General features: G+C 45.0%; 1 protein-coding gene across 1 annotated transcript in view; it reads right to left on the reverse strand.

The window, feature by feature from the left end:
- Positions 1-16,427: 16,427 nt before the first annotated feature.
- The window catches only part of siah2l (seven in absentia homolog 2-like), a 47,293-nt gene continuing 36,972 nt past the window's right edge, over positions 16,428-26,748 (reverse strand). Inside the window, exons 2-4 of the mRNA XM_084320954.1 lie at positions 20,939-21,118; positions 18,864-18,979; positions 16,428-17,169 (exon numbers count right to left, since the gene is read on the reverse strand). Of these exons, the coding sequence (XP_084177080.1) occupies positions 16,914-17,169; positions 18,864-18,979; positions 20,939-21,118 (552 nt within the window). The 3' untranslated portion in view covers positions 16,428-16,913. The remainder of the gene's footprint in view (positions 17,170-18,863; positions 18,980-20,938; positions 21,119-26,748) is intronic.

The following is a 26,748-nucleotide window of genomic DNA, read 5'->3' on the forward strand; positions in this document are numbered from 1 at the left end:
ATTGAAAAGTTTATTAACAGATTGCAGAATGGGTACAGTACAGTACAGCTCAATACATAAAATTGTTAAGGGGATGCAGACCAGAAAAAGACTTTAGTCTTGTTTACATCAGGGTCCCCCATTTTCAATTCATCATAACATATATGACATACATGACATACAGATAGACAGTACTGCTACATCTATACATTTATGACATATCAGATTTGCAAATACAGTACTGTTTGTGATACAAAAGTGTCCAGAAAAAGAGTGTATTTGACGTAGAAACTGTACATTGGAGGAGGTTGGGCGGGTGGGGTTGGGTGGGTGGGTGGGGGCTGTACATTGGAGGTGGGGGGGGGGGGGGGGGGGGTTGGGTAGGGGGGGGGCACTGTACACTGTACATTGGAATACTGACAAAGCCATACTTGGTCATTTACTGTACAACTGGGTTAGGACATTTGTAGGGGCCAGTTTCGAATTGCAGTCTCCCGTAGGTGTTTTTTTAGAGTGTTTTTGAAAGTGGGTAGTGATTCACATTCCTTTACAGCTTTGGGTAGGGCGTTCCACATTGATGTGGCATAATTGCGAAACGTGTTTAGTCCCTTGTTTGAGCCGAATCTGGGTTTAACATGATTTGTGGAGCTCCCTCTGGTGTTGTGATCGTGGTATTCACTGACCTTTGGGAAGTATTTTGACATGTACATGGGTACCTTGGTCGCGTAGTGTATCTTGTAGACCAGGCCCATTGCAAGTTGCTGTACTCTGTCGTCTACTCTAAGCCATCCTAGGTTGTCAAAGTGGGCAGGGGTGAGGTGGGTTCTAGGAGTCAGGTCAAGCAGTAGTCTGACTAGCTTGTTTTGAGATGTTTGTAATTTGTTTTTTAGTGCCTTTGAGGTGCTTTGGTACCATGAGGTGCAAGCATAGTCGTAGTACCCTTGAATGAGTGCTCCTGCTAGAGTCTTCAGGGTATTCTTGTTTACCAGAGAGGAGATCCGGTACAAGAATCGAGTTCGTTGGTTGACTTTTTTTATTACATTGGATGCCATTTTGTCACAGGAAAGATTAGCCTCTAGGATGGAACCCAGGTAGGTAATTTCATCTTTCCTTGTGACAATATTGTCACCCACTGTAACCGAGAAGCCGTCGGTCTTGCAGAGTTTGTTATTTGAACCGAAGAGAATGGACTCTGTTTTGCCCATGTGTAATGATAGTTTGTTATCAGCGAGCCATATGCAGATTTTGCCTAGTTCCGTGCTGAGGGTTTTTTCAACCTGTAACTTGTTCTTGTCAGAGACCAGCAGGGCTGAGTCGTCCACAAACAGGAACAAGTTGCAGTCACAGGCTGACGACATGTCATTTGCATGAATTAGGAATAGTAGCGGTCCTAGTATGCTTCCTTGTGGAACACCACAGCTCACAGGTTCACTGGTATAATGCACTCTCAAATGTCTTCATGTCAAGGATCCACAAAGGTATAGGAAATTGGTGTGGTGGAACCGCACTAATCAATTATTGTTGTAGACGGATCTTCAGGATCAATATAGGTTCAATAGTGAAACACATTATACGAGCTTGGCTGAGAGGCATGCTCTCATCCTGGCTGGTTAGGAGACACGAGGGTGGAGAAGGGGATCCAGCTGTCTTGTGGATAGAGAAGGGTGGGGCTTAGGGCATTGTCTCTCTAGGTGTGAGATTCAAGCTATTGTTAGGACAGACAAAGGGACTCCTCCACATAGGTCATGGACCCCAATTTGATAAGGTTGTCCCAGGGACCTCATCTGAGATGATATTTATTTGTCATTAGACACAGTATGATTTAGTTCCAGAATTCCATAGACGTCTCTTTAGCTGTATTTTATCTTAGTACTTTTATCACGTCTATTTTATCCAAAGTGACTTACAAGTCAGCAGGAAGGGTACAACTCTTTCAGCTGAGTAACAATGTTCAGTGTTGTAAAATGTGAATAATCATTTCTAAGTTAGAAGGAAAGAATGTGTATGAATGGCTATTCTCGTGGTAGGTTTCACTCTACTCTGTTATCTCCCAAGATTCAAGAGATTTATTCATCACATACCGTACATACACTACAAGACATATAGTGAAATGAAGGTGGCCATGCCCGCTTCGATTGTGCAAAAAAATACAAATAGAATAAAATAGAATAGATAATAAAATGTATTATCTATTCTATTTTATTCTATTATTTGTATTTTTTGCAGTGTATGTACGGTATGTGATGAATAAACCTCTTGAATCTTGGGAGATAACAGAGTAGAGTGAAACCTACCACGAGAATAGCCATTCATACACATTCTTTCCTTCTAACTTAGAAATGATTATTCACATTTTACAACACTGAACATTGTTACTCAGCTGAAAGAGTTGTACCCTTCCTGCTAACTTGTAAGTCACTTTGGATAAAAGCGTCAGCTAAATGACTAGATGTAGATGTAGAGAGAGATAGAGAGAGAGAGGAGACAGAGACACCCAGGCAGACACAGAGAGACAGATTTATGTGTATTGGTTGTAGGTAGCAGGTATTGAAACAACTCTTCACCCACCAGATAATGGTATTGTATGGTAAATCTGGGCTGTGGCTGGTCGGTGCCTATTGCTTGAGCACTCTCAAAAAATGTGGTGCGTGGAATAAATCCACTTATGGAAGAACCTTTTCAAAGAAATTGCATCCTCCACTTTTCTCTGCTTTATTCAGTCAATGTTCCAGTCAGGGACCTTCATCATGTCGTGATGAAGGTCCCTGACCAAAACGTTAACCATGTCGTGATGAAGGTCCCTGACCAAAACGTTAACCATGTCCTGATGAAGGTCCCCGACTAAAACGTTCATCATGTCCTGATGAAGGTCCCCGACCAAAACGTTCATCATGTCCTGATGAAGGTCCCCGACCAAAACGTTCATCATGTCCTGATGAAGGTCCCTGACTAAAACGTTAACCATGTCCTGATGAAGGTCCCTGACCAAAACGTTAATCATGTCCTGATGAAGGTCCCAGACCAAAACGTTCATCATGTCCTGATGAAGGTCCCAGACCAAAACGTTAACCATGTCCTGATGAAGGTCCCTGACCAAAACGTTAACCATGTCCTGATGAAGGTCCCAGACCAAAACGTTAACCATGTCCTGATGAAGGTCCCAGACCAAAACGTTAACCATGTCCTGATGAAGGTCCCTGACCAAAACATTCATCATGTCCTGATGAAGGTCCCTGACCAAAACGTTCATCATGTCCTGATGAAGGTCCCTGACTAAAACGTTCATCATGTCCTGATGAAGGTCCCCGACTAAAACGTTAACCATGTCCTGATGAAGGTCCCTGACTAAAACATTCATCATGTCCTGATGAAGGTCCCTGACCAAAACGTTCATCATGTCGTGATGAAGGTCCCCGACCAAAACGTTAACACTTTGATTGCCTAAGGCTAAATTCATGATATACCATCCCTTGCCAGCTCTATTTGTCTATGGAAAAGTTCCCCTTCTTTGCAGGGCTATAACTTTTTAAATTCTATTGCTAAATTGCCATTATTAGGGCCCATTCAAGGTCCTATATGTATTGTTCATTGTGTAGCAACTTTAAACCTTTTCATTCACATATTCATAGTAAAATATGGTCTAAAGTATAAGTATGTTTTCATCTCTTTCTGCAGCTTTCTCCAGAACGTGATTTATAGCCCCAAATGCATTATATTGATGATGAAATACAGTTTGGTAGGAATCTGTGCGAGATCAAAAATTTCAATTGGACGTACTTCTAGACGTTTCTACGTATCATCTGATGATGACCGGATGGGCGGGGGATCGTTTATAATTCCGTGGGCAGCGTTATATCATTCATCTAGTGTGGGTGATATGATCATCAGAGCAGTTTATATCGAACACGTTCAAAAATAACGCTGAATCTTACCGTATCTTCCTCGCGCCGTTGGACGATGAGCGTGGAACTGAAATATTCCTATTATGGGATGTAGAAATACGCGATCTATTTCCAGGTTGTATAATAGTATATACGTCCAAATCATGTTGTTTATAGAGTTATTGGCAACGGATCGCTATGTATTGTGTCGAGATCGAGTCCCGGGACCTATAGAGAGTGCCCGGAAGTAATATGGACGATCAGCACTTCAACCACATAACTTCCTGTTTGGCGCTCCTGCCGATCGGCCACCAGATGGCGCTCTTGAACCGCTAGAGGTTTGAGAGGAGCTCAGAACTGTGTGTGAAGGCTGCGGATGGAAAATATGATTCCGATCACAGATCTTTGAAATATTGATATTAAAGACGAGTTACGGCGTCCTCGGCAACTTGAGCATGGCGGGGAAGGACGCCTAAACACGTTTTCGGCACTTAAAGTGTTAACCATGTCCTGATGAAGGTCCCTGACTAAAACGATCATCATGTCCTGATGAAGGTCCCTGACCACAACGTTAACCATGTCGTGATGAAGGTCCCTGACCAAAACGTTAACCATGTCCTGATGAAGGTCCCAGACCAAAACGATCATCATGTCCTGATGAAGGTCCCTGACCACAACGTTAACCATGTCGTGATGAAGGTCCCTGACCAAAACGTTCATCATGTCCTGATGAAGGTCCCTGACCAAAACGTTAACCATGTCCTGATGAAGGTCCCTGACTAAAACGTTAATCATGTCCTGATGAAGGTCCCTGACCAAAACGTTAACCATGTCCTGATGAAGGTCCCTGACCAAAACGTTCATCATGTCCCGATGAAGGTCCCTGACCAAAACGTTAACCATGTCGTGATGAAGGTCCCTGACTAAAACGTTCATCATGTTCTGATGAAGGTCCCTGACCAAAACGTTAACCATGTCCTGATGAAGGTCCCTGACTAAAACGTTAATCATGTCCCGATGAAGGTCCCTGACCAAAACGTTAACCATGTCGTGATGAAGGTCCCGGACCAAAACGTTAACCATGTCGTGATGAAGGTCCCTGACCAAAACGTTAACCATGTCGTGATGAAGGTCCCTGACCAAAACGTTAACCATGTCGTGATGAAGGTCCCTGACCAAAACGTTCATCATGTCGTGATGAAGGTCCCTGACCAAAACGTTCATCATGTCGTGATGAAGGTCCCGGACCAAAACGTTAACCATGTCGTGATGAAGGTCCCTGACCAAAACGTTAACCATGTCGTGATGAAGGTCCCTGACCAAAACGTTAATCATGTCCTGATGAAGGTCCCTGACCAAAACGTTAATCATGTCCTGATGAAGGTCCCAGACTAAAACGTTCACCATGTCCTGATGAAGGTCCCTGACCAAAACGTTAACCATGTCGTGATGAAGGTCCCTGACCAAAACGTTAACCATGTCCTGATGAAGGTCCCGGACCAAAACGTTAACCATGTCCTGATGAAGGTCCCTGACTAAAACGTTCATCATGTTCTGATGAAGGTCCCTGACCAAAACGTTCATCATGTCCTGATGAAAGTCCCCGAAACATTGACTGAATAAAGGAGGAAAGTGTGCAAGAATGCAATTTCTTTGAAAGGGTAGGACTTAGCTAGCAGCAGCGTGGCTACATGGGTAGAGCTCCGGACTCATGATCGGAAGATCACCGGTTTGAGCCCCGGTCAAGGCCGTTGTCAGAAAGTGGTGTTGTTGTCCAGCAGGGAGCACTCGGTCCCCTGGACTTGGCAGTAACAGTTACAGTGATAGGGAGGGACACCGTACAGCTGTGAGTGCAGTCCTTCAATTGAGACGTTAAACAGAGGTCCAGACTGAATTTGGTTGTTAAAAGAACCCAGGGCGCCTATTGCAAAGAGTAGGGGGTTTCGTAACGTTTCCTGGCCAAATCCCAATCTGGTCTCTGACATCAAGGCCACCTAATCATCCCTTCCCCTTCATTGGCCCGATATCAATCCCCATCTCCTGAGCTGAGCAGTTCAGCCATTGCGTAGTGTGAGGTGTGCCTGGTGCCAGTGTATGGTGGTGGTGGTGAAGAAGGCAATTTCCACCCAACATTGTAAAGTGTCTAGAAAAGCTCTATATTATAAATGCAATGATCATTCATTCACTTACTTGCCATGGTTATACCATTTTGAAGACGATAAATGGATGTATTGGTAGAAATAAAATGTGTCAACACGTGTGGCATATAAATATATATATTTTATTAAATCAGATATCAAGTGATAGAGACCAAAATAGCAATAATACGGAAACACAAGATGAGAGCTTGCTCTGCGCTCCACATTTGAAAAAATTAAATAAAGAGGTAACTTTTGGAGTAAAAGAAAGAAAAGTGAATCATCTCCAAAACATTGTTTGTCCAAAATGATTGAAACAGCCAACACATGATGAACAGCCAACAAATAAACAGGCAACAGATCAAAAAAAATTATAAAAAGACTAAAAACAAAGATGGTATATTTACATCACCGACTTGTCAACCTGCTCAACAGGATCTCAGACATATTTCATCTCCTTTTCCCACATCAATGTCACACTTAATTATTCCAAAAGCCACATTCTAGTTAATCACCAACTGAAGACCAAAGAGAACAAAGAGAAGGGGGGAGGGTCACTGCCATTGTGTGAGAACCTTTTTAAATCATTCCAAATGTTCGAACGCATCCAATGGCAGCATTATAGGCTAGCCTATATTTTGTTTGGAAACATTGAGCTCATTAAAATATGTTCTAATCCCAGTAACTAGGGCGAGAGTGTGCGGGAGCTTGTTAATCTCGGGACCTTTGAAATACACCAGCTTGATTAATCCCTTTGTACAGAAAATACCCAATGGATGCCCCAACGCCAAACCCTGCTTCATCTACAGGACCCTCTGGATGAAGGAGAGACATCCACCCTAAAACACAACTCATATAAAGATTATAATGAAAGAGCAGACATTTAACCCTATATGACTTTATGGGTTTTCTTCCGTTTGTTGGTTATAACCAGAAATGATCTGATGCACATTTTTCCATCCAAGTTTCCGTTCCTGTGAAAACGCAGTCTCCAGACAATTAAACCAATACTGGTGAACAGGTATCTCTCGAAGCTACCATCAAAAACAAGGCTCTAGTCTACGAGACGTCTAGCGCTGGGAGAGACTTGTTTGTATTTATAAATAAACACCAAACTGTCCCACGTCATAATAAACCTGTGGATTCTGATTCCATGGTGTTTTTAATCTTCAACACTCATCTTATCTGAACGGTCCCAGGAAGCAGTGGTCTAGTAAGCGTCGTCTAGGATCTGGTTACAGATCAGTGTGACTGTGCTGCACAGTGCACTGGTATAGGCTATAGACTCACAAGACCCAGGGGAACTAAGGCAAGTAGAAGCTTCATCGTTTGTTGAAAGGTTAGGACGGCCAGTTCCAACTATCTTGCAGCCAGGAGCCTGTATGGACAGGACATCAACCGAGCAGATGGCGACAAATTATTCACTGTGAAATACTGTATTTATACTACATTATAATATTGTATTTCCAACAATAACAAACAGCCAAGTATTATTGGCTGCATGGGCTTAGCGTCGTTGACAGATCTGTGTTAAAAGGACAGGCCCATCTTTGACATTTTGAAATTCTGTTTGTTATCGTTTCACCTCTACTTGTCACATTGTGATGCCAACGTTGAGTTGGCACTTCGATGAACTGGTGAGCTTAGTTAGCGTTGCTCATTCAAACTAAAGGGTGGCCTACTGGTGTAGCGTCTATATGACCTTCACCAGGATATTAGCTTATCCAGCATCATGTTGCTGCAGACACACTCACTTACTCACTCCCCCACCCCCCCCCCAGCCACAACTGTTAACACTGATGCAGTGACATCATTGTTTTTACAGAGTTTTATTAAGGGTTTTATTTAACTTTTTACTGTTTACAGAGTTCTGTTTTTCCACTGTACATGTCCTTTGTGACAAATAAACTTTGATATATAAAAAGCTGTGAGCAAGCTTAAACCTACAAGCCGGCAGCCAGCAATACCCATGAGAAATGTGAACAATGTACGCATCAAAACGCTTCCCCCCGCTTAATGTGAAAAGTGCCAGAGGACAAAAATGGACCAAAATTCTAAAAGTAGAATCATGCCTCCAGAGGGCGGTCGCTAGAGCAACCAGGGAAAGCACAATACCCTATTTGTGGTGCTGAGATTCCAGCATTAATTGGAGGTGGGAGGGAGTACGAGGCATGACCTTCACCGTTCTCCCCCGGTGCTGCTCTGCGCGGCAGTGGTTCTTCCAAGCTCAGCTCAGAATCCAAAATGAGAGACTTCGACCCCTTGGGACCGAGGCTCATGGAAAGATGTGGCTACTTTTAACACAGGAGCCAACAGAAATATATAGATGACCCGTTTTCACCTCAGAGCCCATCATTTAAGAAACACTGATATAATTGTGGAAGCCTTGTCGACTATAGGTTTCCTTGGCATAAGGATAGAAAAGGTAAGTACTGCCTGCAGCCTATAATAGAATAGGTAATATAACAGGTAAGTAATGCCTGCACCCTAGTCTGTGATAGAATAGGTAAGTAATGCCTGCACCCTAGTCTGTGATAGAATAGGTAAGTAATGCCTGCACCCTAGTCTGTGATAGAATAGGTAAGGGTTGGGCACCGAGGTTCCTAACTTCCGGTTCTGGAACCGGAAGTAACATATTTGCATTTTGATTCTTAATTTCGATTCTTAAAAAAAAAATATATATATATATATATATATATACACACATATATATTTAATTTTTACTTTGTTAATTAATACCCTAGTTACAGTACAGCAACCAAATTAAACTGCACCTCAAAGAATAGCAATCGAGAATCGTTTAGAACAGGAATCGAAATGGAGAATCGGAACCGGAATCGTTCAAATCCAAACGATGCCCAACACTATAAGTACTGCCTGCACCCTATAGTCTGATAGAATAGATAAGTACTGCCTGCACCCTACTAGCCTGTGATATAAATTAAGTACTGCATGCACCATACTAGCCTGATATAAATTAAGTACTGCCTGCACCCTATAGCCTGTGACAAAGGTAAGTACTTCCTGCACCCTAGTCTGTTGCCTGTGCAAAGATTGACAACTTCACTAGTATTAATACTGTATGTATTTTGAGTATTCAGACCAAAACTGAAAATCCGTGTTCACCGATTAAGCCATAGCCAGTCTTCAAAAACATTTACAGCTGTGTGTGTCAAGACTTTGCTCTCGATTTACAAGCTCCCCCGACACAAAGCGCTTTCGTATATGAAATAGAACATCACACCAAACGAGAGAAATCATTGTTCATTACAGTCACAAGTAGACTTTCCAGCAACAGCTCTGGTCTTCACTATTATCACCACCGATATCAATCACAGTCGTCTAAATAAAACATGACACACAACAATCATCTCTGATGATGACAGCTACACTTCAACTCAGGCCTGAAGAAATCCAAGCCCAGCCTATAACCCTAAACCCACAAATGTCTGTCCAGAGCTTGATTTTGTGATGGGAACAAAATGTCTCCATCACATCGAACTCATACTCGGAGACTGATGTCTTTCCACAGTTGAATGCAACACGAGTACAGGTCGCGTGACACAACCTCGTACTTCCAATTCTAGGGATTTGCACGGCGTCAGGCTACTCCAAGTGAACGTGGACACGGCCCCCTTTCTATTCTGAATGAGTCCCTTGTTCCTTCGGCCCAAGAAACGTGTTCAATAATGTATAATTTCAAAAACATTTTACAATGTCAAAAATGATGGCTACCCCGACAGCGGTGATTTGAGTAGAGAGCGGTTAAGTCTATTTATCACAAAGAATGAAAAATCACACCAATGTCACTTCACATGATTCGGCTAAAAGACAAAAGTGTTTTACCGCTTCTTGTGGTTGTATAAAAACATACCTGCGACATTTACAGCACACAGGGAAACCCCTGCTGACGTAGGTCATAATGCACAGGTGCCATTTCAGTATTCTGGTCTCTGGACTGTGGTTAAAAAGGGAATACCTGGGAATCTAAAGGGACTGAGGGATCTTTGAGCAGAGGTTAGGGTGGCTAAAGGACACCAGCAGAAACTCTCCTCTCACCATCACACAAGTATCCCCTTAAGAATTTTACATGTCCTTCTTATGGCTCGACAGCCAGGGTGCCTGTATGTGCCAAGTCCACTTAAGTTGTTTGCTAGTAAGCTAATAAGGAATAAGCTAATGGTCTATGCCAGTCCACCAAGACTCATCTGTCACACCAAACCAGGAGGCCAGCATCCTCTAGGCAAAAGAGCCAGTCTTGGTACCACTTTGTTTACATTTCTTGGTTTTGGTTGGATTTGAGCGAGTACAGGGGGAGGTATATGTATTGCAGGCCACACCTTGGAGCCTGAGACCAGCGATGGTAAACCCTCCTGTATATCCACTCCAATTCAATACACACATCAAACCAAAACAAAGGGACTTAATACAAAGAGGATCTCGCCGTTTGACGGCATTACAGATTCCACCTTTAGATGACAATCTATGGACTTTTCCCCAATACACAGGATATGGTGCGATGACGTAATCATCGCGGTCCATACGGGCGAGCAGCGCGCTCGGAGGAATGCATGTGATGTGAAGGGACTGAGGGGGGGGGCTGATCGAGAGGAGGGTTTCTATAGGATTCTGTGGGTCAGGCTCACAACACCACCTCCAGCAGGCTCAACTGTGAAGTCCAGCAGAACCAGAACAACCACTCAACAGCAGGCCCAACTGCAGTGAAATGTTCACCATTTTAACCTAGTTTTGGCGTTTTCTTTTTAGTTTATAGTAATAATAATAAAAATAATTTCAGATTATAGCGTGGAGCAAGAAATATTATAATAGATTTCAAAATAAAAAGATTTACTGATAAAAATCTCTTTGCGTAATCGGTGCTGCGGATTAATAGACCTTTGAGGGGCCACAGTTGCTGGTTCTATGAGGCAGAAAAGATAATTCTTATGCGTTGGGCTCCTACTGCTTGAGAATGCAAAGACAGTGAGTGTTCATTATCTGGCCTGGTTCCTCACCCAAAACAAACAAATACAACCGAAACACCCATATGATACAAGTATCCAAATAAAGGCCACTTTTAAACTGTAATAAATATCGACCCGGATTATCAGGGTTTGAAAGCAAACGCGGGCCCCGGATCAAACACCTCCACTGCTACAAAGAACGTTTAGCAGAGACACCTTGGAGCCGTTTAGATCATCAGTCTCCTTCTAGGAGGTCTACCGACCATCTCACGAAGGTGTCGTCTACTCTCACAAAACTGCTCCAAAAAAACGAAACATCACCTGTATTTGTAAACATTTTGAGTGACGAACATGCCGGTTTTGTGGATGAAACCCCCATACAATCATTGTGTTTATTTGACACAATAAAAGGCGCCTGCAGCGGCCCAAGAGTCTGTCAGCCCTTCGTCTGAGCAGATCGCCACACAGACTAGAACAGCAGAATATTAACAAGTAGCAACAGAATTTATAAAAAAAGGAATTACCTCAAAATCTCTGTACAAGTGAATAACTGTGAACGTGAACACGCTTTAAGCAAAAGACTTAATGTCCCTTTCTTTTTTTATATAGAAAATGTATCATTACAATATCATTTACAATATTTAAAATGTTTCTAGGAGAGTTGGAGGTGATTAGTAGAGAGTTCTGTGAGTAGACAGTATCCCCGTGGAGCAGTTGGGTTACAGATGGGGAGGTAGCCCATACCACCTTTACACTAATCAATATATACTACTTGGGATGACTAAATACTTTAAAGCTTCACTATGTAGTTTTGGAAAGCAAAAAAAAATACGAATAATTAAGTTACAAATGCTTAGAACCTGTTTATAAAAAAAAACAAAAAACAATAATAATAATTACCTTTAGAAAGCAATGTTGACCAACATTAACCTCAGAAGATGCTTCTATGGTGTGGTCAGTGTGGTGGGAGGGCAGCACACCACAGCCAGAACAGATCACTTCTAGCTTAGTGTTCCAGGGATCCAGTTTGCCTCTTGGAACACTGTATACATTTAGTTAAAAAATCACACACGACTTTGACTTTTCAGAGGGCCAAATCTCCATCCCAAAAACGACATAGTGCAGCTCTAAGTATTGGCCTGATATAATAGACTTTTGACCATTATTTAAATAACAGAGACATAATCCATTTTCCTTCTTTTAGAAAGACACCATTTTACTTGGGGAAAAAGGCAGAACTTTGCTTTCATATCTGAAACATTACACATCTCAGTAGCAGATTTTAGTATTCGATAAACAAATGACAGATCTCAAGCCACGCCCTCTTTTCCCCATCCTCCAATCACAATCGTCGCTTTCCTCGTTGTGATCGGAGGATCAAGAAAAGAGGGCGGGGTTTCGAGATGGGTCGATTCCTTATTCCGACACTTGATTTATTTTAGCCTGGCGTCAACCCAATATCCTCCACAAGTCTCTGTATCAGTGCATCCCTTGTTACAGATGTGTATGTGCGCCATTAGCGGAGGTACCTATAGTGCAGAAGGGGCTTTTTCGCTCTTTTCTTTTGCGCGTGTGGTCGTTCCGTCGCTACACAGTGAAGAGAGAGAGGGTTCGCGCAGGAATGCTGCGATGTCCTTCTGACCCACAAGCTCTTCTAGGACAGATGGTCCAAGTGAGCACCGTGTTTGTGTTTTTCTTTTTAAGTCATCATATCCAGGATGCGTTGCACTCAGCCAGTAGGGTCCTGCCGAGGTCACAGAGAAGGGATCTCTCCGTGTTGTAGTCCTCTGTGGAGCAGTTTCAAATAGAAAACAATTGTCCTTTTCTATAAAGTTCTTGAAAAACACAAGTTCCTTCCCAGCGCCAAGCACTGCTCCCTGGGCCGTGAAAAAGAAAACGATAAATAAATACTTGCAGGCTGCAGAGCAGAGAGATGACGGCTACAGACTGGAAAAGGCCAGGAGATGTGCCGTAGAAAAGTAAGGCCGTGGCAGGTAAACGGATGAACACAGGCGAGGGAGGAGGAGGAGGAGGGAGGAGGAGGAGACAGGAGGGAGGAGGAGCAGGAGGGAGGAGGGCCAGGAGGGAGGAGCAGGAGGGAGGAGGAGGAGGAGCAGGAGGGAGGAGGAGGAGCAGGAGGGAGGAGGAGGCAGGAGGGAGGAGGAGCAGGAGGGAGGAGGAGGAGGAGGGAGGAGGAGCAGGAGGGAGGAGGGCCAGGAGGGAGGAGGAGCAGGAGGGAGGAGGGCCAGGAGGGAGGAGGAGCAGGAGGGAGGAGGGCCAGGAGGGAGGAGGAGGGAGGAGGAGCAGGAGGGAGGAGGGCCAGGAGGGAGGAGGGAGGAGGAGCAGGAGGGAGGAGGAGCAGGAGGGAGGAGGAGCAGGAGGGAGGAGGGCCAGGAGGGAGGAGGAGCAGGAGGGCCAGGAGGGAGGAGGAGGGAGGAGGAGCAGGAGGGAGGAGGGCCAGGAGGGAGGAGGAGGGAGGAGGAGCAGGAGGGAGGAGGGCCAGGAGGGAGGAGGAGGGAGGAGGAGCAGGAGGGAGGAGGAGCAGGAGGGAGGAGGAGGGAGGAGGAGCAGGAGGGAGGAGGAGCAGGAGGGAGGAGGAGCAGGAGGAGCAGGAGGGAGGAGGAGCAGGAGGAGCAGGAGGGAGGAGGAGCAGGAGGGAGGAGGGCCAGGAGGGAGGAGGAGGGAGGAGGAGCAGGAGGGAGGAGGAGCAGGGAGGAGGAGGGCCAGGAGGGAGGAGGAGGGAGGAGGAGCAGGAGGGAGGAGGAGCAGGAGGGAGGAGGAGCAGGAGGAGCAGGAGGGAGGAGGAGCAGGAGGGAGGAGGGCCAGGAGGGAGGAGGAGCAGGAGGGAGGAGGAGCAGGAGGGAGGAGGAGCAGGAGGGAGGAGGGCCAGGAGGGAGGAGGAGGGAGGAGGAGCAGGAGGGAGGAGGAGCAGGGAGGAGGAGGGCCAGGAGGGAGGAGGAGCAGGAGGGAGGAGGAGCAGGAGCAGGAGGGAGGAGGGCCAGGAGGGAGGAGCAGGAGCAGGAGGGAGGAGGGCCAGGAGGGAGGAGCAGGAGCAGGAGGGAGGAGGGCCAGGAGGGAGGAGGGCCAGGAGGGAGGAGGAGCAGGAGGGAGGAGGGCCAGGAGGGAGGAGGAGCAGGAGGGAGGAGGGCCAGGAGGGAGGAGGAGCAGGAGGGAGGAGGAAGGAGGAGGAGGAGCAGGAGGGAGGAGGAGCAGGAGGAGCAGGAGGGAGGAGGAGCAGGAGGGAGGAGGAGCAGGAGGTTTGATCAGAGGAGACGGTCCTCTCGGTTCACTGTAGACGCGCCACGTGTCGGAAGAGACGTTGGGTTGTGCTTGACTCATGTCGTCGTATCTGTGTTTTTCCATGTTATCCGATTGGCCAAGAATCCTTTAACGTAAATGGTCAGAATCGGTGGGGGGGGGGGGGGGGTCATTTCCACAAGGTATATTAATATCTGCACATACAAGTATACATAGAAAATGAATCCATACCCAGCGTATTGTACTGGCTGTGGTCACCGAGAGGCTTCGATGAGTTCCAGGGGCGTTTGGGGCGTCGGTGAGGCAGGGGGGGGGGATGTTGCCGTCCTCTGACCACCTTGAACTTTCTTGACATCAAACCAGTTTGATCATCTTTGAGAATTCAATTTGAGAACTGAACAAATGAATGATGACGTCACGATGGCTACTGCTCACTGAAAGCTATAGACACTTTCTATAGAAGTGACAATAACATTCTAAAAAAGGACCCACATTTATTTCCTGTTGCAATGTTTGCTAATAGTTGACAAGGAAATACATTTGTGTCCAAACTGTTCCCTAGCAACATAATTCCAGTGAAATATAGGATTCTAGAATTCTAAAATAGAAATAATAAAACAAAAATTGTAAAATTACTCCAGATTCAACCAGATTCTGTGTCAACAGAGGTGTTACAGGAGGGTCCTTCAAAATGTGGATTACAAACTGTAGTTTTCAATGCTGAGACCATTTTACGTCATGTACGTCAGTGGCTTTCAATGCTGAGACCATCTTACGTCATGTACGTCAGTGGCTTTCCATTCTGAGACCATCTTACATCAGTGGTTTTCAAAGACTCTGTCCGGGACCCAAAGGTGGATCATTTGGAAGATACAAATTTGCTCAAATGAGTGTGCAGAGACTGGTCTCCAAAGCCTCTCCTTATGCAGTGAAAGCCTTCCCAAGTCCCCTCAGGCTAGACTGAATAACATATTGCGAGCTAGTAAGTCAGCCGTCTAAAAATACATTTTGTTAATTTTGTTTTATCCAAGTCTGGGTTGGGGACAAGTTGGGACACGCAAAGACTGAAGTGGTTCTAAAATGTACAGGAGAAACAGGTTTGTACTGGATTTTTCTTTTTGAAAAATCTTTGAATTGTTCAGAAAATGTGGGTGCCCGGAGAAGTTTGAAAAACCATTGTTGTACATAAGATAAGATATTCCTTTATACCCTTGGGGAGACTGACCAGCTCAGTCTCCTTATATCAAATTCAATCAATCAAGCAGATGGCCCATCCCTGACACAACCACCCACAAACAAGCCTAGTTACCCACGCAGACGGAGACAACCACCCCCACAAACAAGCCTAGTTACCCACGCAGACCGACACAACCACCCCCACAAACAAGCCTAGTTACCCACGCAGACGGACACAACCACCCCCACAAACAAGCCTAGTTAGTAGTTACCCACACAGACTGACACAACCACCCCCACAAACAAGCCTACAGTTACCCACGCAGACTGACACAACCACCCCCACAAACAAGCCTAGTTACCCACGCAGATTTGCAAATTGCTGCCGTTTGAAAACTTTGCAACCCTTGTTTAGTTAAGAATTTACGTTTCTCCGTCGTGTTGTTGTATATTACAAGGTTTTCATGCAGTAGCAGCGATGTGAGCCACTCAAAAAACAGATGACACAATAATGTCATATTGCTTGTGACATTTATTGGACAATCCAACCCAGTCGCGTGTCTCGTTTCTGCAGTGGTGGGGGAAAAGCGATAAAAGTGGCGTGTGACGTTCGACCTACAGACCCAAGTACGACAAATAGAATTCGCTGCCGTTCGTTGAAAATCAAGTCAAATTCCATGACCCTTTAAACTCTGTTATAAAAAAACAAAAACAATTCCAAACTCTTAAAAATGCAACTTATGCACCCAACTCATATAATCACTGTGCCACCATCCCTAACCGTGACCGTCATCTCACTCGCCACCGTCGCAAACCTCTTTACCGTCAGTGCGATTTGTTACCATTTCATGGCCGTGACAAATTGTAACACGTAAGACGGCTGCGTTTTTGACAGGAGGAGGTAGCATGGAGGTAGCATGAAGCAGGCTGTCGAGGCGGGGGGATTGGACTCCCTATAAACTTGGTGTCTCACGTATGAACGCCCCCGCCCACCAACACGCCCCACCCCTACCCTAAACCCGGGCCTCATTGGACCAACACGGCCCACCTTTTCCTCTCCCGCTGGATGCGGTGCGCGTGAGACACCGAGTTTTCAGTGAGCCCTGGGATACAGACTAGCGGTTTGGTTGAATCCTTCCCTGGTGAGCGGAATAACTCGAGATCCTCCGAGGCGTTTTCGGGGCCGCCGCCCTTCAAGCCGCGCCCCCCTCTCTCGTCTCTTCTTGGTTTCAGGACTTGCGGACACTTGGCGGCGGGGGGGGGGACGGGGGGGGGAGCGTGAAGCTGAAGATTCCTGGGTTTTCCGGATGCGGGGGGGCAGACCTGTGCCCGCTGCTCCTCTCTTAGTACAGTACAGCCAAGGAGCCCGTAGCCTCACTACTGTCTGTCACATGGCATAGAGAGGGAAGGCAGAGAGACCCCGTGTGTGTGTGTCTGTGAGCGAGAGAGAGAGTGCGTGTATATGCGTCTAACGGCCACACGTATACGGTCGGGGGAGAGGCACCGCGCCTCTCTCCTCAGCACATGGAGATAGTCACGTTGATCCCCAGATTCCCGTTGTCGGCGAATAGGTGCGCGATGGACGTGTCAAACACCAGGCAGTCGCTGTTCATGATGGCCGAGGCCACGCCGTCGTGGATGGAGCGGGGCGTCGCCTCCCACGTCAGACGCCGCCGGTTGCCGTTGAGCTCCAGGCGGTAGGCGAAGTTTTCCGCCTGCTTCCGGGTCCCGATGAGCAGCACCACGGCGAAGAACTGCTGGTGGCCCTCGTACCTGTCGGGGGGGGGGGGGGGGGGGGGCAGAGGACAGAAGAACCGGGTCAGGCGGTGTGTGTGTCGCCGGAGCAAACGCTCTCTCCAGCTCATCCGTGGGACCGGCGCTAGATCTCCGATGATGAGACATTTACCATTAGCAATTTATGCTAGCGGTTAACCCGTTCACTGCCACACTACCAAAACGGTTAACCCTTTCACTGCGACAAATACACAGAAGGTTAACCCTTTCACTGCCGCACTACAGAAGGTTAAACCCTTTACTATCACACTACCGACGGTTACCCGAATTAATGGGGCTCTGACTTTGTGAGGCCGTAGCATGTCAGTGTGAGCTCTTGTTAGAGATGTTCCGATACCATTTTTTCCTTTCCGATCCGATTCCGATACCTAAGCTTTGGGTATCGGCCGATACCGATACTTATCCGATACCAGTGCATACATAAAAAAAAAAAAAAACGATATTATATAAATTTTTTATAAATATATTTTTTTTTTTTTTTTTTTACAAATACTGTTTTATATATACTGTTTTTTAGTCAGAACTAGAAAGTAATGGTATTTATTCAACAACAGGTGATTGTATAGATTTGTATTAGTATCATTAATCAATGAGTATGGGGCTTCAGCACTGCAGATATACCCTACTCCAATGATCCACACGGACATTATACGTTGCTGCACTCGCTACCCACTGGCTCTGCAGATATACCCTACTCAGTCTGTCTACAAGGCTCCGTTCAGTAGCAGTCGGATCTGTTTTGATTTTTGCACAATAAATATTCAACATTCTCTTTTGAGACTCCGCCTCAGACTCTTATCATTTGGCACTAAAAGCTAAACATTGTCGCCGATATGGCTGTCCGCAACATGTCATTAATTGTGTACGCGACGTGCAATTGTGCAATGACAACGTTACCGTTAGCTAGCATGAGCTACCGGTATATGGGAAGACCATAGAAGACTGTAACGTTACTGGTGACATTGTGATTTAACTTGGAATACTCCTTTGCCAACTTGCTGTACTTTGCTTGCAGGTCTGCAGCCATTATTGCTGGATTATATGAATAGCCCCAACTTTAGCCAAGGTAATGTTAAAGCTAGCTTTCGGTTAGCCGTTCAATGCTAATAACACCAGCCACCAAGCGAACCCATGAGCTCGCCGTCAACACCGCTCTGTCGGGACGATGACATTTAAGAAAGTATCTGCTGTTAAAATGACAAATGGCATTGACACTTTAATCGATTAAGCACACGTTTGTTTTATAATGCTTACTCAACAGACCACAGTGTTGTTGATAAATTACGTCATATGGTATCGGAGCGCAGCATTAGAGGGTACTCGCCGATACCGATACCAGCATTTTAGCCAGTATCGGCGGCTTTTCCGATACCAGTATCGGTATCGGAACAACTCTAGCTCTTGTACCCAAATGAGCTTTTAATTCTGGTTCCGACTTCCTACAAATGCTCGGATTTTTAATGCTCATCCGGGTGCTAGAGCTCACACAGACGTGTTATGGCGTCATACATTTAGAGCCCCATTCACAGTCTATGGATCAGCCCCAGATTTTACATCCTATTTCTAGCTTTAGGAGAGAGTGGTGCTGACTGAACTGTCCTGGGGGGGCACAGGAGAAACTTATGTGAATAACAAAAATGGGTGGTATTTCTCCAGGACCAGCATGAACTTACTTCTCCTGTTTCTCCAGAACCAGCATGAAGTGGTGACCGAAACAGGACTGCATCATCACCCAGTCCACTGCCCCTGGCAGGTTGATGTCTGTAGCCAGGAAGACTATGTCCTCCCCCTGGAGGGAGGGAAGGAGAGAGAGAGAGAGGAGAGGAGAGGAGAGGGGAGAGAGCGAGAGAGAGCGAGAGAGAGAGATGGAGGGAGTTGGAGGGCCGGGTAGATAGAGAAGGGATAATACGTGATCAGTACGATGGTACAAACTGCCATACAGCGTTTTTCCCAAGATGTGATTTGGGATGGAAATGCACCACAAATAGACCATAGTCCTGAAGTAAAAGACAAACAGACTAACATCGATATGCAACAGTAGAGCCTGTGCAGAGCATGCAGAGGTCGTTTGACAGCGATGCCTGAATCCGGCAGAGCTTGACGAGAGTCGTCTCTGGACCCGATGAGCTCCGAGGTCGGCTGCTGGATTTCTCACGTCTCACTCGACTGCTCAGCTCTGGTTCAGGTTCAGTTTGAACTATTTAGCCAAGAGAGAGCCGGGTCGAGGCAGACCCTCCATTGTATGAATGGAGCCACGCGCGCTTCTAGGTACAAGTCCACAGCTGTCCACGGACCAGGAATGCGGAAAATAATATGTCCGAGCCGATCGGCTTGATTCAGGACAGATAAGATATTCCTTTATTAACACTATGATCGCCGCGGACGAGTTTTCACGTCATTCCGAGCCATGCTCATTCTGCCGAAGACGCCGTAACTCGTCTTTGATGTCGATATTTAAAAAATCTGTCATCGAAATCATATTTCCTTTCCGGAGCCCTGAGACACACTGCTGATCTCCTCTCAACTCTCTAGCGGTTCAAGAGCGCCATCTGGTGGCCGATCGGCAGATCGCCAACCGGATATTAACCTTTGAACCGGTAGTACTCATCCATATGTGGTCCGGCCACTCGCTATAGCTCCCGCGACTCCATCTTGAAACACTGGATAATAGATTGCTCGCCCTAACTCAATAAACAACGTTATTTGGACGTATATACTATTATACAACCTGGAAATGGATCGGGCATTTCTACATCCCATAATAGAAAAAAATCTGTTCCACGCTCATCTGCCAGCGTCGCGAGGAAGCCACGGTAAGATTCAGCGTTATTTTCTAACGTATTCTATACTAACTGATCTGATGAACATATGACCCACTCTGGATGAATCATCTAACGCTGCCCACGGAATTATAAACGATCCCCCGCCCATCCGGTCATCATCAGATGATGCGTAGAAACTTCTAGAAGTACGTCCAGTTGAAACTTTTTATCTCGCACAGATTCCTACCAAACTGTATTTGATCATCAATATAATGCATTTAGGGCTATAAATCACGTTCTGATGAAAGCTGCAGAAAACGATAAAAACATACTTATACTTTAGACCATATTTTAGTATGAATATGTGAATGAAAAAGTTTAACGTTGCTACACCCTGAACAATACATATAGGACATTGAATGGGCCATAATAATGGCAATTTAGCAATAGAATTTAAAAAGTTATAGCCCTGCAAAGAAGGGGAACTTCTCCATAGACAAATAGAGCTGGCGAGGGATGGTAAATTATGAATTTAACCCATGGCGATTAAAGTGTTAACCTCATGACATGTCCTAATGTGATGTTCATTAGTCTCTCTCTCTCCCCGCCCCTCCCTCCCTCTCTTTCTCCCTCCATCCCCATCTTTCTCCATCCCTCTCCTTCTCCCTCCCTCCCTCCCTCCCTCTCTTTCTCCCTCCATCCCTATCTTTCTCCATCCCTCTCCTTCTCCCTCCCTCTCTCTCTCTCCCCCTGCCCCCTCTTCCCCAATTCAGGCGTCATAGCAGCATGGGGGAGGGGAGGTAGAGGTATGGGCAGGGTAATAGTAGAAGACATAAATATAGGCAATGATAGTACAGATAAAAATAAGCAGTGTAAAAACAATATAATTAACTCTGAATATAAGCATATGAGCCAGTAGGCAGTGTCACTGTCATCACCGGTGCAGATGAGGGTCAGTGTATCAGACTAGACTGTTGGCACCTCACCTGCAGCGTGGTGATGGACTTGTGGGCGTGCATCAGGTGAGGCATGACGGCCTCCAGGGAGCCGTGCCACTTGCAGGTGGCGCCCGGACAGGGACAGGTGTACGGCCTGAACTCACACACCTCCTCGTGCTCAGGCTTCTCCGTGTGGTGGAAGGACAGCACACAGCCTGCTGACGAATACTGGAGGGAGAGAGAGGGGGGGGGGGAGAGAGGGAGGGAGAGGGGGATAGAGGAAGGGAGAAAGAGAGGGAGGGAGAGGAATGGAGAGATAGGGAGGGAGAGGGGGATAGAGGAAGGGAGGGAGGGAGAAAGAAAGAGAGGGAGGGATAGGGAGGGAGGGAGGAAGGGAGGGGGGAGAGAGAGAGACACTAATGAACATCACATTAGGACATGTCATGAGGTTAAATTAGATTAGTCTCTTGTTTCCAACAGAATGTGAGATCATAATGGGTAGAGCAGAGATGGGGGGGGGGGGGGGGTTAATGTACCATCTGTAGGGCTGAACAATTGATTGAATCACAACATAGCCTCTTGTGCAATAACCACATTGCAGGAGGAGCTATATATTATTATTTTTTTATTAAAGGCAAAATGTGTCAAAATACAATTTTAAATTATGTACTGTGGTGCTGCAGAGAGGACCCGGCCTACGAGTCCTATTCTACAGACACATCTTTGTTCGGTAGAGATCCCCACAGAAATCACACCAGCATCACTTTAATATTTAGGTAGAAAAGGGAGAGGGTTTTGACACAGAACTTAACACTTTGGGTGCCGGGAAACGCTTAAACACGTCATTCCCGGCCATGCTCAAGTTGCCGAAGACGCTTTACAGCGTCTTTAATATCAATATTTCAAAAATCTGGGATCGGATTCATATGTCCCCTCCGCTGGCCTGAGATCCACCAGGAGGACCCACTGAGCTCTCTGGCGGTTCAGGAGCGCCATCTGGTGGCCGATCGGCGCAATCGCTTAACAGGAAGTGCCATAGAGGTTGTGCTGGACGGCCGTATTACTTCCGGGCACTCGCTATAGGTCCCGGCATTCTAGCTCGTCACAATACACAGCGATCGATTGCCAATAACTCGATAAACAACATGATTTGGACGTATATACCATTATACAAGCTGGAGATGGACCGGGTAAATCTACATCCCATAATGATAAAATGTCTACTCTACGATGATCGCCCAACGGCGCGCGGAGACTGGGGTGAGTTTTAGCGTGTAAAGTTACAGTCTTCGATACTAACTGCTATTATCAACATTTGACCCACATTAGATGATTGGTATAACGCTGCCCACGGAATTATAAACGCCCCCTAGCCCATCCGGTCAACATCAGATGACGTGTAGTAACTTCTAGAAGTACGTCTAGTTGGAATTTTTTATATCGTGCTGATTGCCATAAAACTGTATTGCATCATCAATATAATGTATTTGGGGCTATAGATCACGTTCTGGAGAAAGCTGCAGAAAGAGATGAAAACATACTTATACATTAGACCATACTTTACTATGAATATGTGAATGAAAAAGTTTAACGTTGCTACACAATGAACAATACATATAGGACTTTGAATGGGCCCTAATAATGGCAATGTAGCAATAGAATTTAAAAAGTTATAGCCCTGCAAAGAAGGGGACTTTCTCTATAGACAAATAGAGCCGGCAACCTACGGTTGATAATGAATTTAACCCATGGCAGCCAAAGTGTTAAATGGATAGAATGAGACTCTTAAAAGGTGCTATAGATAGTTTTTATGTACCGTAGAGTAATCTTTGAACGAATTTAGCCAGGTCCAAAATGAACGTTTGTTTACATGTTGCGTACCCCCTCCCTACTTCCCATTTCCCCACAACATGGAACGCAGCCGATTGATAAATGACATGCTGGTGATCTAGTGCGACATCTAGTGGCTGAATGTCATCTATAGCACCTTTAATGTATCAGTATTTTCCTTTGGTGCACCTAAGATGGCTTCAGATTTTTTTTTAGAAAATGTTGCTGTAGCAACAAGAATTTTTAATAAATGTTTTACCTTTATTTAACCAGGCAAATCAATTAAGAACAAATTCTTATTTACAATGATGCACGAGACAACGCCTCTTGAAGGGAGGGGGGGGGGGCTGAAAAATAATTCAGGATTAAGCATTTCCGAATTCCGACATACAATAATGTTATTACAATATACATACAACAAGCAATATAGCATTGAAAGGGGCACCAAGACAGACAGGAGGTAGGGGGTGTTACTGGGTTGAGAAACAGTTGCATGAATCAGTGAGAATGTTCATCAGAGAGTGCTTGACTGTTGACTTAGGCATAAAGGTGACCAGTTTGAGAGATTTCAGTAGGTTGTTCCAGTCACTGGCAGCAGCAGCAGCCCTGAATGATGTTTGACCAAGTGCAGTGTATGTTTTCGGAATCTTTAGGATAATGTGTTGAGCAGAACGAGTGTTGTAAGTGGCAGATGTAATTTGCAACAGGTGACATAGGTAAGGGGGGGGGGGGGACAACCCAAGGAGGGTTTTGTAAATGAGCATGAACCAGTGCATATTGCGATGAGTGTGCAGAGATGGCCAGTTCAGGAGAAGTAAAGGGTGCAGTGGTGAGTGTTGAAAGGGGCACTTTGTTTTAATGCTTGATGAATCGTAGATGATGTTCATCACAAACAACTTCTCCAATGTAACACGTCATCTCTGTGATAACGTCACCATGGTAACACATCGACTCTGTGATAACGTCACCATGGTAACACATTGACTCTGTGATAACGTCACCATGGTAACAAGAGTCTCTCAAGTAACAATTAACTCAAGAGTGTCAGCCATCAAATCAACACTGTGAGACTGATGTAGAAAGGATGAGGTACGAGTCTAGAAGAACAATATATCCCAAGTTGTGAGATAAAAAAAAAAAGGCAGACTCCCAAGATAAACTACTGAGAGCCGATGCTGATCTGAGGATTAAATGTTAAGGATCAGTCAAAACATTAGCCTTGCAAGCCACAAACGGCTTTGCATTATTATTTCACAACATTGTGAAAATACAGCATTTTCTTTTCTGGCTTACAACCAAAACACCCTTACTTTTACTGAATACAGACCAAGATACGTTTGGCATCACTGGATTAAAAAGACAACATATTTTCCTCGGTTAAAGAGATCGTAAAGGGAAGGAAATAAAGTTTGCTGAATACATTTTTAACTAGATTACTTAATAGAATTAATTACAAAATGTCTTTTATTTAGTTATATGTGGCTCTTGTTATTTTTGCTTTGAATGAATGGCTACATTTCTGTAGCACGTCTCTAATATTAGTGTTACTCAGTGCTTTGCCCCGGTGGGAATCACACACAGTTAGTGCCACGCTCAAGACCACAGAGCACTGTACCCCACTGACGGGACCTGAAGCAGACACCCCTGGTTTCCAACCCCCCCCAATCTATAACAGGGAGATAGAAACGCAGACAGGATTTTTTTTTATCTGCCAAGACTGTGAAACAGAACAGAGAGAGAGAAAGATAGAGAGAAGAGAGAGAAAGAGAAAGAGAAAGAGAAAGAGAAAGAGAAAGAGAAAGAGAAAGAGAAAGAGAAAGAGAAAGAGAGAGAGAGAGAGAGAGAGAAGAGAGAGACTGTAGAACTGAGGATTGGGGGAAAGGAGGACAGAGATAGCGAGACATCAAACGAGTGCAAAAGAGAGGGGGAACAAAGACGGGGAGGAGGAGAATGGGAGGACAAATGAAGGGTAGAAAGAGTGGTAAACAGAGGAGGGGGGAAGAAAGGAGAGGAAGAGTGATTGGGGGGGGGGGGGGTAAAAAGGAATACTAATCAAAAAGACCCATGAGATTTTTCATATCGCTGCTGAACCAGCCTTGAGAGAGTGCCCTCTAACCAATGTCACGCAGACGAACCCTGGCAGGCTAATGTAATGTGTTACTAGGTTACAATGACTGAGAGTATCTAGCAGTGTGATGAGGCCACTTGTGTGAAGCTCCCCCTGATGCATCACCTTTCACTGCTACATACATGAAAACCCTTTTTATGGTTTTCACATTTATATATAATAAAGAGATATATATAGGCATTCACAGCACATGCCTATATTCAGTAGGTTTGAACTGTATTGGTCTTAACAATTACACCTACTGAACTCAGCATGTCTTGCCAATCAAGTGATTAGGCTCTACGGCGCCAATATGTCAATCAGAAACGCACATTGAAATGACAGCAATCGAGTTTCTCAATTAATCCTAGTACTTAATTGACTAGGCATGAAAAAAATATTGTTTTGTTTCCTGTTGGTTGTCAGTTAAGGCATGGGTAGGTAGGGAATTTATTTTATTTTATTCTTTTATTTTATTCTTTCCCACGGCGACTATGGATAGGGAATTTCTTTATTTAATTAAAATGTTCACAACAACATGGATGCATGTACTCTGCCAGCATGTTTAATATCCATAATACTAAAGGTTTGACTAAGATTTCTATGAAACTTTATTCTTATATATATTATAAAAAAAAATAAAAAAAAATCATAAAATATATTGGGTCGCACCTAAATCGGCAGGGTCGGTCGGCAACCAGAAACAAACAATATTTTTTGTCATGCCCTAGTTCTTAATGAACTAGTACTTAATTGAAGGAAAACTACCTTCTCACGATCTCAAGTTATTATGACTCTCACTCTCACAGTCAGTTGACTTGGTGACTGGAAGACATTACAACACCTGAGAGACTACAGTGTTCTGCCCCCTGCCTCCTCAACACCATGTATTATGAAAACCTTATAATATCCCTGGTTATAAAAGTTTAGCATTTTCTAATAGATTTTTCTCCGTCCATCTCTAGGTGCAAAAACCACTGAAAAAGGCAGATGGCAGGAAGAAATGTCACATGAATAATTAACTATATTATTCAAATTAAACACGACCTCCATAGCCATGATGACGACGAGTCATATTCTAACTAGAGCAATGAGATAAAAAAAAATTAAATAAAAAATAGAGTCTGAGGCAATGCCCATTCATCTCCCTAGGCTAAGCGCTGCACTTCATTTATGAGCGTAAGCTGACTTTGGCCAGAGGAGAGTCCACAGCCCGCGCTGCAGGGCTGCTGCGGCTCAGTGGTATCGAACGATGGCCTGGACTAATAAGTGGATTAGCCCCTGCAAGGTGCATTGCAGGGGAGGATTTGGATGTTTGGCCTGGATAAAGCAACGCGGGAGGGATGATGGGGGGGGACGGATAGAGATGACATAAAGAGAGAGAGAGAGAGAGAAGGAGGGAGAGCTTCAGAGAGATCACAACACCTCAGGTGTACTGGTGTAACAAAATCCCTTCCATTTCACACAAACGACTAGAGATCAATACTGCAGTGTTGATAGACTCACAGTATGTTTTGACAGGAGGCTGACCTTGTGGTGTTTGCAGGCATTTGTACACAATCAACGCAAAGCTTATGGCCAACAAGCTCGTGGACCAGGCTGCAGTGCAAAAAGGTATTGGTTTTGTTTCTCTCAATAATTCGACATGAATGGGACACATGACATACAGTCAGTAAATATTTGGACATTGACACAATTCTGGCTCTGTACACCGAGGCTATTTACATCCAAGTCGTAGGAATTAAACATTTCTACACAACATTTCTATATGTTTCTATATGTGCCCCCCCCCCATTTTTAAGCCATCATTTCAAATCCATAGTGGTGGTGTATAGAGCCAAAATGATGAAAATGTTGATGTCCAGATATTTATGGACCTGACTGTTTATAGCTTTTTCCAATAATTGAATTTGAGAGAAAA

The sequence above is a fragment of the Notolepis coatsorum genome (genome assembly GCF_963971535.1).
Source record: "Notolepis coatsorum genome assembly, chromosome: 8".
Taxonomy (NCBI): Eukaryota; Metazoa; Chordata; class Actinopteri; order Aulopiformes; family Paralepididae; genus Notolepis; species Notolepis coatsorum.